The sequence below is a fragment of the Astyanax mexicanus genome, chromosome 3 (genome assembly GCF_023375975.1).
Source record: "Astyanax mexicanus isolate ESR-SI-001 chromosome 3, AstMex3_surface, whole genome shotgun sequence".
Classification (NCBI taxonomy): Eukaryota; Metazoa; Chordata; class Actinopteri; order Characiformes; family Acestrorhamphidae; genus Astyanax; species Astyanax mexicanus.
This window is the reverse complement of record NC_064410.1, coordinates 48061395-48075320: the sequence shown is the minus strand read 5'-3', so window position 1 is coordinate 48075320 and position 13926 is coordinate 48061395. Positions and strand designations below refer to the sequence as shown.

Here is a 13926-nt window from a genome sequence, read left to right as displayed (position 1 = left end):
TGATTTTACTTTTTTTAAACAATTTTAATCTGAAATAATAACAATAATTTATTAGTTTTTTTTTTACTTTCTCATTGTCATGATTAGAAATTCACCAAAATTACTCTTTTTACATTTGCATCAATTGGAAGTTAAAAAAGTTTTTTTTTCTATTCTGTTTTGGAGAGTTGTGTGTTTATTAATCTGAGCACAGCTCACAGTAAATGTTGCAATACTTTGGTTTAACACTATATGTACTAAAAGCTAATCTAAAGGATACCAAAACCTCTATTATCAAGACTGTCAAAAATAATTTTTGTGAGTTTCGGGGGGAAAAATACACAATAAGCCCCATCAACATTAAAATCTCATTCAACACTAATAATAATGATCAGCTCTAAGATATTACTGCTATTAAAGCATGCTTTTCAGAACTTAACGTATTCATGTATGTGATCTGATATTTAGTGAATCTTTACACTAAATATATCAGATATTTACTTTATTTGGTGTAAACCATAATAAACCATAATTATTGTGATATTATATTTTCATATTGGCATGTGTCTAATTACCATGTTTTTGCAATCTGGAGTTTAAATTCATGCGGATATGTTTTTAAAAATCTGTTTCAAACTAACCTAAAATGCCTGACACATTTCAATTTGTCACTGGTGTTATGTCATTATGAAGCATTTATTTTTTCATGATGAATATATTTATTTATATTATATTAATTATTATGTGATTAAATGTAATGAAGAATTCAATTTACATGATGATACACAAGAAAATCTAAGACACATAAGGAAAGTGTGTCTTAAGTCAGCTGTGTGAGTGTGTGTACCTGCTATACTGTAAGCATCTTTTAAAGCCCTTCAACCTTTGTGAGCTTGTTTACCACTGCAAATGGTGAATGACCATATTACCCTATTATATTAATCTTTTTTTTTTTATATCTTGTTTTATTATTAGAGTTGGTGCTTATAAAGGCCAGCAGATGGCAGCATGTTCTAAATTCAGGTGTAGCGAATCTGTAATGAGCGGTTGGATATCAGTATTCTCACTGTATTGTCTGAAGCATCTGGTGGATTTATCCACTGCATAATTGGCACGCTCCTGAAAACCCACTGGACCTAATCTCTTGCCCTCACCTTACCCGGCCCTGTGAAATCATCTGAAATCTTAATGAGTTTGTGGTTTAGTTGAAATGACGGCCTCGCTCTGGCGGAGTATAACCTTGCAGGGCTGTCAGGGCTTTGAAGTTTCCTCCGAGCTCCTCCACAGGCCTGATTCTGCAGACTCTCTGCATTCTCAAACTGTCTATACAGTTTTGATTCTCATTAAGTTTTCAGAGCTCAGGCTCCATTCACTCGGCCTTGTGTCTGGCTGCGTGTTTAGGCTGAGTTTACAGTGCTGCTGGAGTGGAAGACGCAGAGCAGCCTACACGTTGACATGGGAGGTGTTGCTGACTTATATATAGCAGGCCTTTGTTCTAGCCTCTGGTGTTGGAGAGAACACGGCGTGGGCTAAGGCTGAGATGTGCTGGAAGCACTGTCGGGCCCGGGAGAGGTCTGCACATGCTGTCAGGGGCCATTGTTCTGAGGCTGTGCACCACAACACGGTAATATATCTATTGAGAGATTTGAAAGAGATGCCTACTTGAGTAAATGTGCACTGTATGCACTGCAGCTGCAGCATGGTGATCATTCAATGTTCTGACCTCCCGCTATTGTTGGTGAACGCAGTCAGATCCTTACCGTAATGCACCAAAATTGAGCGGAAAGTGTTTCCAAGAAAGTAGAGTTATTTCAGGATAGAAAAATAGCAAGATAAACCCTTTTTTTTTTGCACAAACTCAAACTAATAATTTACATCGACTTGCCATGAGCACACTGGCCTGTTTTGAATCTCAAATCTAACTCACAACTTTGGTCTTTGATATGTGTGTAGACAAGACAAACCCCTTGAAGTAACTCTTCATGATCAATTTATATGCTGCTATCCCCTGACTTATGGCATTTCAGCTGGTCCATAGCTGGTTAACCATTTGGCTCACTAGTATAGTTTGAGGTTTATATTCACCTCAATAACCAGATTTTTTTTTTTTTTTTAACATTTTGACCAACAAAAAGCTAGTCTTGATCTGGATCCTTCAGCATGACTTTCTCTCACTCACTAATCCAAAAACTCTTACAATGAAAAATGTAACATTTATGGTTCCAAAAAAGATCAATTGTTTCTGGGCAGATCGAGCACCTTCACAGAGAAGATGCCTGAAATCCATACACCCTTCAAAATCTGTTTAGCGGGAAAGCTGAGGTCCTGAAGGAGCTCATGCATGAATCGTGAGGAGCCTCTGTGGAGACTGAAGGCGTTTTGATGTAAACCTGCCTCAGAATTCACATGTAGGGCAAATCGGACGTGTTTTCTCTCAGAAGTTGAGGCTACATTTCCAGGAGCCCATTGTTAATGCATACTCCGACTGCTGCGACTTTGAAGTTCTCCCTCTTGAAGAGACGAGAAGCAGCTCAAGACGGGTGAAAACAAAAAGGGTAGCGCAGACAGGAGAAGCTTAAAGCAAAGCATTTTCCCCCGGCTGAGGTCCAGAGGCTGCCATGCCTTGTTTCTTCCCAGCAATTGCCTCCTTATCCCTCCTTGAGCTGTATGTTCAAAGCAGCTCTCAGCCTTTGTTGCAGGGAGGAAGGCTGTCAATTTCCCAGCTACAGTCGGCAGACTTTCCCTGCAGTTTGAATAGAACTCAAACTGACTTTGAAACAAAAGCTCAGCGAATTGCCTTCGTCCGACAGGAAATATAGAAAGAAGGAGGAAAATAGAGAGAGCTCGGCTGTTTACAGCACCGTGAGTAGGGTGACCAGATGTCCCGCTTTGTGCGGGACAGTCACGCAATTTCATTACTTTTCATGCGTCCCGCAAATTGAGACGCTGTCCCGCATTAGTGGCAATCAGACTCCAGTTTTAAAATGCGTGTTTTGTAATCTGGCATTTATTAAACGGCTGTGTGGGGAAAGCAGTGAAGGCTGTCAGCAGGGGGCGTGCTGCCCTGTTTTCTCTCTTTTTTTCCAAAACGCGATAAACGCCAGTCTTGTTTTCCCGCAGAACGCCACATCTCCACTCATCCAATCACACGGCAGCATTCCACGAGCTATCTTATGTAAACACGGGCGCTGTTGAGCGTGCCGGTATTTCGTGTAGCCTACTTTCAGTTTCGTTTTTCACTCTCAAAGTCCGCGAAAATGAGCGGTTTTGATGGTATAGAGGAGCCTGTTCGTGAAGCAGTTATTGAAAAAAAAGAGAAAGCCATCAAAAGAGTCTCCTGTACGAGAAAAGGTAAAGAAAATGAGGCATTCAGGAGGGGGGAAATGCCCGCTGTCATCTGCAGTTCACACAAACACACACACACACACACACACTATACTACACCACACTACACTACACTACACTACACTACAGCACATTAATGTAACGTGATTTTGGGGATTTTATAGTGTTAATGTCTTGTTCATTAATGAAATTTTGCACTTTTTTGAAAAGAAATGTTTTAAAATTTGTGTTTTTAGGCCCAATGGTTAAACTATTATATTCAGATGTACAATTTACTGTTATTTAGTATTGTATTTTGCACATAATTAGTAAAATATATATATATTGATGCCAAAGGATATATAAGACATTTTGAAAAAAAAAACTTGGCATGGATTTATTGCGTTTTGCGAAAAAACGAATTATTTTTCAAAATAAATCTTTAAATATTAAAATCTTGATTTGATTTTTTTGTGTTATTTTAACCTTAGTATGGTATTTGATAGTTTGAAACAGAAAACGGTGGTTTTCAGCCTACCACTTTCTTGCTAAAGAAAACCCTTTTTTACTCAAATTGATAAAAATGGATTTATAGCGTTTTGGAACCAAACTCTTCATATATATATATATATATATATATATATATATATATATATATATATATATATATATATATATATATACACACATACATACATACATATAGGCTACACACATTTTTTATTTGTTTCGACTGCCTCGATGCATTGGTGTCCCACATTGTCCCACACAAAAATAGTCTTTGTCCCACATCTGTTGAATTGGAATCTGGTCACCCTAACCGTGAGGGACACATTCACTGACAAGTAAGGGCATGTCTGTGTGACAAATCAAATCAGACTCTCAGGGAGGACGCAGCATCTGCTATAAATAAAGCTCCCTCTGCTCCTAACATCAGCCAGGCAGGTTCTGAGGACAGACGGGGGCTCTACTTGAGATTTCATTAAGGGATATAGCCTAGCTATACACTGACATGCCAAAACCCATACGAGGACAGGAACAGTATTGTGTCCCTTGACTTTTGTCACATCTAATGGAAGCTAAAAAATGACCTGGGGGATGTGTGTGTTGAGCCTTCTGCATTAAGTCATTCCATCAAATAACCATCAACCATTTCTACTTTTTCTTTACCATTGTAAGTTACACTGCCTGGCCAACAAAAAAAAAGGTCACACACGCTAATATTTGCTTGGACCGCACTTTGATTGTGGCACACATTCACTGTGGCATTGTTTCGATAAGCTTCTGCAATGTCACAAGATTTATTTCAATCCAGTGCTGCATGAATTTAAATTTTTCACCAAGATCTTGCAGCAGCATTGATGATGGTAGAGTCTGACCTCTGCACAAAGTCTTCTCCATCCAGCACATCCCAAAGATTCTCAATGAGGTTAAGGTCTGGACTCTGTAGCGAACAATCCATTTGTGAAAATGATGATCTCATGCTCCCTAAATCACTCTTTCACAATTCCAGCCCAATGAATCCTGATATTGTCATCTTGGAATATGTCAGTGTCATCAGGGAAGAAAAAATCCATTGATAGAATAACCTGGTCTATATTCAGTATATTCAGGTAGTCAGCTGACCTCATTCTTTCAGTACATACTGTTGCTGAATCTAAACCTGCAGACCAACTGCAGCATCAACCCCACATCATTTACTTACTTAAATCCAGATGAATACTTATTTTTTTTGGGCCAGGCAGTGTACAAACCATGCTGTAAATTAATACTGATCATTTTAAATGTTGCTACAAACAACGGATTAGAGTCCATTTACTGGTTTATTGGAATTAAGCTTCATCAGGTGGTGAAGTAAATAAAAGTAGCACAGTGATAATTAGATGGAACTCCTCAGTGTGTTATTCACTGGAGTCAGTGGGACAGCAAAGCTAAATAAGAGCTAATTTAGAAGAACTGAGCTTCTTTTCTTGGAAATGAGTTATTTTAAAAGCCAGCAGATAAAGCAGCTCTGGACAGAAGGAAATGAAATGAGTAAAGCAGAGAATGCAACGTCATCTGTTATCTTCTGCTCAAGATAGAGATGATGATGTCCTAGCCGGGCCGAGCTGGATCTTACATAATGAAATTATTCTGCCCTGTTAATCTTACCCTCAGGCTATGACACACATACTCAAACTCCAGCTTCTCCACCACAGACTGGATGCAGCAGAGCAGGACACTGCATTCATTTCAGTGTAAATGTGTCATTGTGTACAATTATGTTGTTTTTGAAAACAATTACATTTGGCAGGTGATCTGTACATTGTGTAAAATGTCACGATGAACAGACCAGTAGAAATAATCAAAACTGATATGAAATTAAATATTTTTACATGGATTTCTGTTCATGTTACATAAATTAAGATGGTATAAAGTGAAATTCATATTTTGGTAATAAGGGGTAAAAATAGAATATAACTGAAAAGTGAAAACATTCATTATACACAAAGTGATCTATTTTAATTATGGCTTACAGCTAGTGAGAAGCCAGAATCAGTTAATTTAATTACTGAAAAAAAATATTATTTACCTGTATGACATCAATTATAAAGATTATAATTAGAGATTATAAATTAGGAGTGCATGATATTGTGAAAAAAACCTGCCATTGCAATATTTTGTTGTTCTTCAATATAACTTACAGAATTAGAAAATACAGAAATGTTTTATTAGATTTCACCAGAATTCAATGATTTAGCATGTGATGATTTTAATAATATACTATCTATTGAGCAGATATAATAAGTCATGAAAAATCAGAACAGTGCAAATTATTTTTGTATAAAGCAAGTTGTAGCATCATGTGTGATTACCTTACCTTACATATATATTTATATATAGATGGATTATCATAGACTGGTATGTAAAAATGAAATCATAATAAAATAATTTGTCACACACAGACACAAATTCAAATGTTAATGTAATAAAAAATATCATATTAAAATATGTCTGAATAACATGTTCACAGCTTACAGTGGCAGATGAACACAGACTCCTGGCCAACTAGAAAACACCAGTGTGCAATTCAGGCCAGTCACAGTTACATGGAGTGACAGTGGGGGCCAACCACCCATTAGAAAGAAACGGTAGAGCAAATTGATAAGCTTGTTTGCAGTCTAAAGAGAAGTTTTCAGCTTGGTCTTAGTGCTAGTGCTTGACCCACCTTCATTTAATATAGCAGATATGATATAATATAGCATTTGGAGGATAAAACTTGCAGGGGACCAAAACTCCCTCTTAAAGAAGTTCAAGGGACATGTCCCCTCTGTCCCAACCTCTGTGTTTAAATTTAACATTCATTTTGGCATTTGTCTGCACCGCTCCGGTGCTGGATGTGTACAGATTTGATCCTGTAGGTGGGTGAATGTGGACATGAAGTTATAAAAAGTGCCAAATATGAAATAATTGCCACCTGTAATCTGCTTTGATTAGTGTATCTGACTGAATGGTAGGAAAGAGAGAGTAGCTGCACTCTGCTGCGCTGAGGCCCTACAGCAACACGACAGCATCTGGAGCCGAACAAAGCCAGCAACGTATCTTCACTCACAGGCAGGCTGGAGAGAGGCTCAGGGGGGACTGAAGTGGTGTGAATTATTCATTTAGGGCTTTCTTCCACTAAATCTATCCACACACCTAATGAATAATTGGGCTTTGCTGTTCGCTACTTTAGTTGGAACCAAACTGAACCTCCTCCTGGCACTCGAAAACAAATTACAAATGACTGACATCCGACAACGGACTAAACTCAGGCTTTTGTGTGTGTCATATTTCATTTGTCTGGCAATGTGAAAATTCTGTTTGTACTATTGGAACACATCAGCCTTTGACTGACAGACAAATGCAGGAACTTAAAGAGCATATATAATACAACCTCAGCTCAGAGGATTCCTGCAGTCTTACATCATTTCACACTAATGTATTTTAAGAGCCAGTTCTCTAGTTCTGTCTGCTGTGTAAGAGTGTTTGTGTGTGTGTGTGTGTGTGTGTGTCTGTGTGGTGGGAGGAGGGTCATGTTATTGTCATGAGCCTTTTGAGCCTCTAAGGCTTCTGAAGCAGTGGAGTTTCAGCAAATGAGGAGCTAATGGAGTCGTAGTGCACTAGGAGGAGAATAGGCCATTTCCAGCCTCTGCAAAAACCACAGTCTCTTGACCACAACACAAAGCAATGTACTGTAATAAGATTGACCCAGTTACAATTGTGTCCAAGTTTCAACAGTCTAGCTGACGTTTGAGTTTGTCCTAAAGAAGGTGGTCTTCCTTCTTTATTACCAGAACCAGAACTGGTTCTGGTTGCTACCACCACCATGCTTAACAGTTTGTGCAGTGTTCTATGGGTTAAATAACTTAAATAACGTTTACTCCTTCAAACATATATATATATATATACACACGTTTAATCTGACAGTTAACCTTTCCACCACAAATATATTTTCTTACAATTTGATTTCACCAAACAGTTAAGTAATTGCCGATCATATTTTTCTGACCACATTCCTTCCTCTACGATGATGTTTCCCCACTATCTTTCTACTTTTTAAAAATGTGTTTGTTTTAGCAGTCTCCTTATGCCAATAATTGGACCAATCTAAATCAGATAAAACTTTTTCTTGACCACATGATGTGTCTTTCCATGTGGTTGTTTAATAAATGAGAAGCTACTCACTGCATCAATTAGGTTTAAATGACTTTTTGCCTGCTAAAGAATATTCACTCATGCAATTATTATCCAATGGGAGGCTCTTACCTATTTGCTTAAATTGTTAAATCCAGGTGGCAACCTTTTATAAAAGACACAGTATATATAATTGGCTAGATGGCAGGATGACTGATTGATCGCTGCAGGCTGTGTGGGCCTCAGCAAACTACATATGCTACAGTGGAAAGACTTTAAGCCCACTGCAGGACTGCTGTCACTTCTGTAAGGTAAAGCCTCCCCAAAGCCACCAGGCGTGTGATTGGAAAATCCAGGGGGCAAAGCTTTAACTGCACAGCTCACCCCTTTCCCCCAAGTGCTACACACTCCAGCACATACACGGCCTGTCAGAGGACACACACTGCAATATCTGCTTTTTCAGAATGACCCATGACTCCTCGAATTAACCAATTTACCCACCATTATTCCGTGTGCCAGCAGTTTAGTGTTGACTGAACTATGAGCACTCAACCATGAACCAAACGGGTAATAGGTTCGATCCCAGCTGATAGCATCAAGCTGCTCCCGCTGTGCCCTTCAGCTAGGCACTTAAAGCCAAGCACGGCAATTGGATTATACAAACCGGTGTGAGGAGAGGCAAATAAATGACATAATAACATATTGATGTGATTATATTACTATAGTCACGTGAAAACATAATATTTTTTTTTATTTAAGGAAATATATGGAAATAAAATAAAAGTAAAGAAATGTATGTAAAAATGTATTTGTGCAAAAGGAGCAATAGAGAATTACAGAGTATAAGGGAGTTTGCGCTGCTAACCGCGGCTGGGAATTGCGGTTAACCAGGGCTGGCTAGCGTTGTTAACTGGGGCTGGCTAGCGTTGTTAACCGGGGCTGTCTTGGGGTGCTAACCACGGCTGGGAATGGCTGTTAACCTGGGCTGGCTAGCCCTGTTAACCGCAGCTGGGAATGGCTGTTAACTGGGGCTGGCTAGATGTGCTAACCATGGCTGGTTAGTGCAGCTAACCTTGGCAGAATAGATTTTTCCTATAAATGCCTACCACTCTTTGATATGACAGGAACAGCCACACCTGTATAAGTTGTGAGGTGTATGCTTGTGAATAAGGCTGAACACTGGCTAACATGCTCATGGCAAGGAAATGTGAATTATCAGATTATCAACTTTTGATTTCAAATGATTTCCAGGCATTCAACATTCCTACAGACATTTAACAGAGCTACAGTATCGCATTTGTACCAGGAATACATCACAGAAGGCATTACTGCACACAGTGGACAGTGCAGTGTGTGGCAATGATCACGACTGACGGTGAATAGACAAGCAAATCACATGCACGTTCAATGCAGGATGCCCCACACGCATATCTTTCAGAACAATGTAGTGTTCTTTAGCATGAATTCTGGCATGTCACTGTACTGTACTAATACAAACACAATCAGAAGAGTGAATTGGAATTGATCTTTAATGTAAACAGCATGATGTAGGGCTCATAAACATCTGATGGGATTAAAAAAAAAAATCAATCACGGTAGATATAACAGTGACAGGATATATCATTTAACTTAAATTAACATGAATGATCAAATTTATCCGATGGTCCTGAAAAACAACAACAACAACAAAATAAAAAATAGTCTAATACTGACTACTTGGCAGCACGAATATCACTAATGTTTACACCATATTACAAAAACAGAAGCTCAATATTGCTTTGGAATGTTACAGCAGTCTACCACAAGTCTGGTGGGTATCAAGTAAAAGGGAGGGATGTATTTGCAAGCTTGTGTTATAGTCACACCGGCCGGCTGGGCAGGCTGGCGTGTTGGGGTGTGCCCACTTAAAGCAGGGCTAACGTAAGACATGGGACGCAGCCTCTTTCATTACACTGCCGTATTCAGTTAACAGTCTACAGGTTTGTGAAGAAAACACTAGATGCTTGGAGACAGAAGTGAAGATGTACTAGGACTACACTGACCTGCCGTCGTTCTGTTCTGTGTTCTGTGCCGTTAGCTGCCGCCTGTGCGAGTCAGAGTCAGAGACGTAATGCTGCGCTATGTGCTAAAAGCCCGAGTCCCCAGGCTCTGCACACGCTCAGCAGGACACGCTCTCACCTTAAACAGCCTGGAAGGATGGGAATAAAAACTGAAAGCTTTGGGATGGACTCAGCATTAACACAGGACACTGTTCGTATGTGTGTGAGAGTGTGTGGAGCAGGTGCGTGGTGTGTGAAATGAGAAGGTGTTGGCGAGCTGACAGCAGAAGGTTTTTGTGCAGTGAAGGTTTTTTTGGACCTGAGGACCCAACTGAGGACACATAGTGTCTCTCCTACTAAACGGGACAGGTCACCGGCCCCTGGAGCCAAAATCCATTAAGTCCAGCAAACTCACTTAGCTTTGATCATACGCATTTAAAAAAAGAAGTTTAGCAAGTGTAGCGAAAAGAAAGCAAAAAATTTTGATCCTTTTTTTTTTGTTTATTTTCTTTGACAGTTTTCTAAAAGTTTTTTTTCCTCTTCTTCTTTTTTTTCTTCTTCCAGTTTGTTTTTAAGAAAAGAAATCACTTGGTCCAGTGGCGGGGGTTAGTTGCAGTCATAGACAAAGTCATAATTACTGGGTTCTTTGGGGATAGGGGGCGGGGCCTCCGGGATCTGGATATTCTCCAGGTCCAGGAGGCGGAGCTTCATCTCCATGTTCAGAAGAGTGTCCAAGTCCGAGCGGGTGAATTCGCTTGTCATCTCCTTCCCCAGCAGAGCGTTCAGTCCATCTGTCCACACACAGTACTGAAACAGAGCCACACACACACACACACACACACACACACAGCCATATCAGTTCAATCTGCTGCTCACACACATGCCTGCTAAACTAAAATAGGAGCCAAGCCCATTTCACTACATTTCCTTTAGTTTATGTTAACTAACCACCAATATCTTTTTATATTTTTTTGAACATGTGTAGACAAAATAGACATAAGTGTTGGGACTCTCGCACTCTGTCTATATTTTTTTACAACACTTAATCTTGGGCATTGCTATGAGTGCTAGTGAGGTCCGGATGCTCGATTAACACCACTCCACCTCATCCTCAAATCCCAAACTCTCCCAAGTACTGGATGAAGCAGGAGCACAAATATTCCAGAAAATAAAGTTGTAATCCTCTCTCCCAGTTTTAAAACTATATGTCTGAAGTTTTAGTGAGAAAATATGATATAATACGTAAAAACACTGAGGAAATATCGTTGCTGTCCAATGAACAACGAGTATCTCCAAAACAGCAACTTTACAGGAGAGAGAAAAAATCTTTTAATGGAAGTCAGTGTAAAAAGAGTTTATTTTAGGTAATTTCTATTGGTCTGTTCATCATGGAATTTTGCCAGAGTGTAAGGGACAGTTTGTATGTTAAAACTTTGTAGTAAACTGTATATATACATATTCGTATATATACATATTTGTATATATACATATTTGTATATATATATATACATATTTGTTTTTTGGACCTGGGCCAACCATAAATTTGGGAACCTCTGCTTATTCAGATCATAATTAGACAAGCATTAGGTGTTAGCTGTATTTCAGGATTTTCTCCTGCAGTAATGCCTGTGTGGGGTCTCACCTCGTGTTTATCAGGAGCGATGAAGTTTAAATACTCGTCAGACTCGTAGAGGATAGAGAAGGCCAGCTCCAGCACTTCCTGAAAAGAGAGAGAGAAAGAGAGAGAATCAGTCAGATGCTAATGGGGCTGCTGTGTTTGTGGGCCTCCTATCGTGTGCCTTTCACACGTCTCCTCAACATATTCCTACAGCAGATGGCTAATCTGCCTTGTGCGTGTGCACGAGCGAACCGCGTCTCCTGCTGAGCACCAGGGGACAGTGCGAGGACGATCGACAAAGGGAGCGTTTCACCACTTTACTGTAACAGGATGCCTCAGCACTGAGGCTCAGCTCCTCGCAAAGTACAAGGAAAAGTTTTTTAGGCTAGTTATCAGGGGATCCATTCAGCACCACAGGCGAGCGGTTGTGGGTACAAAACTGTCAGTGTGTCGAACACGCCAGCTTTTACACAACTGAAATGTTTACGCTTTGCAAACCCTAAAAAGGAGCGCTGTGCCTCTGGGTGGGAAGATTTTATGTGGGCTTTTGTTGCAGAACATCCTTAATTTCTACAGAACACACTTCAAGTTTTTAGTGTGTTTGAGCCAATTTCCCTCTGCTACATGTGCATCTGTAAGCAGATCTGTGAGCAGTGGTATCAGCACTCTCGGGACTGTAATTCATTTATTCTAGTTTAGCTGTTGTTTGTAGTAGGATAATTATTGTGTAGGAGGCAGTGTTACTTTAGAAATGAAAGGTATATGGTATCAGTATCAGTATATTGTGATGCACTGATCTAAAGTTGGCAAGTCACCTGCATCTGTTTAAAAGTTGTTGCAAATGGTTGCTGTTGTACCCCATGTAGTTGGTTTGGTGTTACCATTATTTACAGCTCTGGGAAACAAAATAGGAGATCACTTAAAAATGATTTTACCAAATTGAAAACCTCTGGAATATAATAAAAAAGGATAATGGATGATCACAAGCCATCAAACCAAGCTGAACTGATTGATTTTTTGCACCAGGAGCAGCATAAAGTTATCCAAAAGCAGTGTGTAAGATGGTGGAGGAGAACATGCCAAAATGCATGGAAACTATGATTTAAAACCAGGGTTATTTCACCAAACTTTATGAATATGAACTTGTTTTCTCTGCATTATTTGAGCCATTTCAGCCATTTCACATTTTCTGCAAATAAAAGCTATAGATGAGTATTTTTATTTGGGATAATAGAATAAACCAACAATGTTTATTTTACTTAAACATATACCTATAAATAGCAAAATCAGAGAAACTGATTCAGAAACTGAAGTGGTCTCTTAATTTTCCAGAGCTGTATATATATGATTATAGATTTACAAATAAAACAGACACAGTTTACGAGAGTTCTTTAGTACAGTGGGTCTACATAGACACATATAACCTAAAGAACCATTTCAATGCTAAAATATTTTTTTCCTGATTAAACAGTCTTTAAGAAAATTTCAGCATTGTTGTATAAAGCACAAAAACAGATTTTGCTACAGATACAAGTCATTATATTATTGTTACATTCATTATATTTTTGTTGTCACACACAAAAAAAAAAAAACTTCATAGACAAAAAGAAAAAATATTTGAGTGAAAACTAACATAAAATTATTTTAGCCCAAATTATTGGAGAATTTCCATTGGTCAATTCATCATTTTTTACATAATATAGAATAAAATTATTTTAAAAGGTAAAGATTTACGTGCTTTGTAGGAACTGTAGATATTGTAGTTACTGCTACAGACAGTTTTTACTGCTTGTTCTTCAGGGTGAGTGATAGCTGCAGGGTCTGTGTGACTCCGCTCTCGCAGGCCAGGGGCAGAGGCTGGCTGGAGCTCTCCCTGAACCCCTGAGCAATTCTTTTACTGTGCTCTTATCGACAGAGCTATAAAGCTGGCAGAGATGGAGACACGATGCTCCTTTGTCTTCCTTACTAAATTTATCTGCCTTTATCAGTCAGCAGTGAGCGTGAGAGCCTCTGGGCAGCAAAGTTCATCACAGTAAACAGAGTTCACAGCGGCTTTATGAGAATATCTCTACTTTTAAACAAAAACAATATGCATTATGCTTTGACCGTGACATCTAAAGAAATGGATTCAGAGTCTTCAGAGCTTTGTCCAGAGTATAGAAGTCATTTGATGTATACCTGCAAACAAGCTTTGAGGTTATTATATGTCCTGAATAAAAGAGATGGCAGTGTTCCATACACCATACAGAACTAGTCAGAACTATTTAATTACTTGCTTGATATATTTAGCATTAAAAGAGTCTGGCATCA

The 13926-nt window shown here is 39.0% G+C and overlaps 1 protein-coding gene across 6 annotated transcripts in view; it reads right to left on the bottom strand.

The window, feature by feature from the left end:
• Positions 1-9470: 9470 nt before the first annotated feature.
• elmo1 (engulfment and cell motility 1 (ced-12 homolog, C. elegans)) overlaps positions 9471-13926 on the bottom strand; it is a 119064-nt gene continuing 114608 nt past the window's right edge. For all 6 annotated transcript variants that reach the window (XM_007258858.4, XM_022683222.2, XM_022683221.2 and 3 more), the window contains 2 exons: positions 11641-11718; positions 9471-10805 (listed from right to left, as the gene is read on the bottom strand). In XM_007258858.4, the coding sequence (XP_007258920.2) occupies positions 10605-10805; positions 11641-11718 (279 nt within the window). In that variant the 3' untranslated portion in view covers positions 9471-10604. The remainder of the gene's footprint in view (positions 10806-11640; positions 11719-13926) is intronic.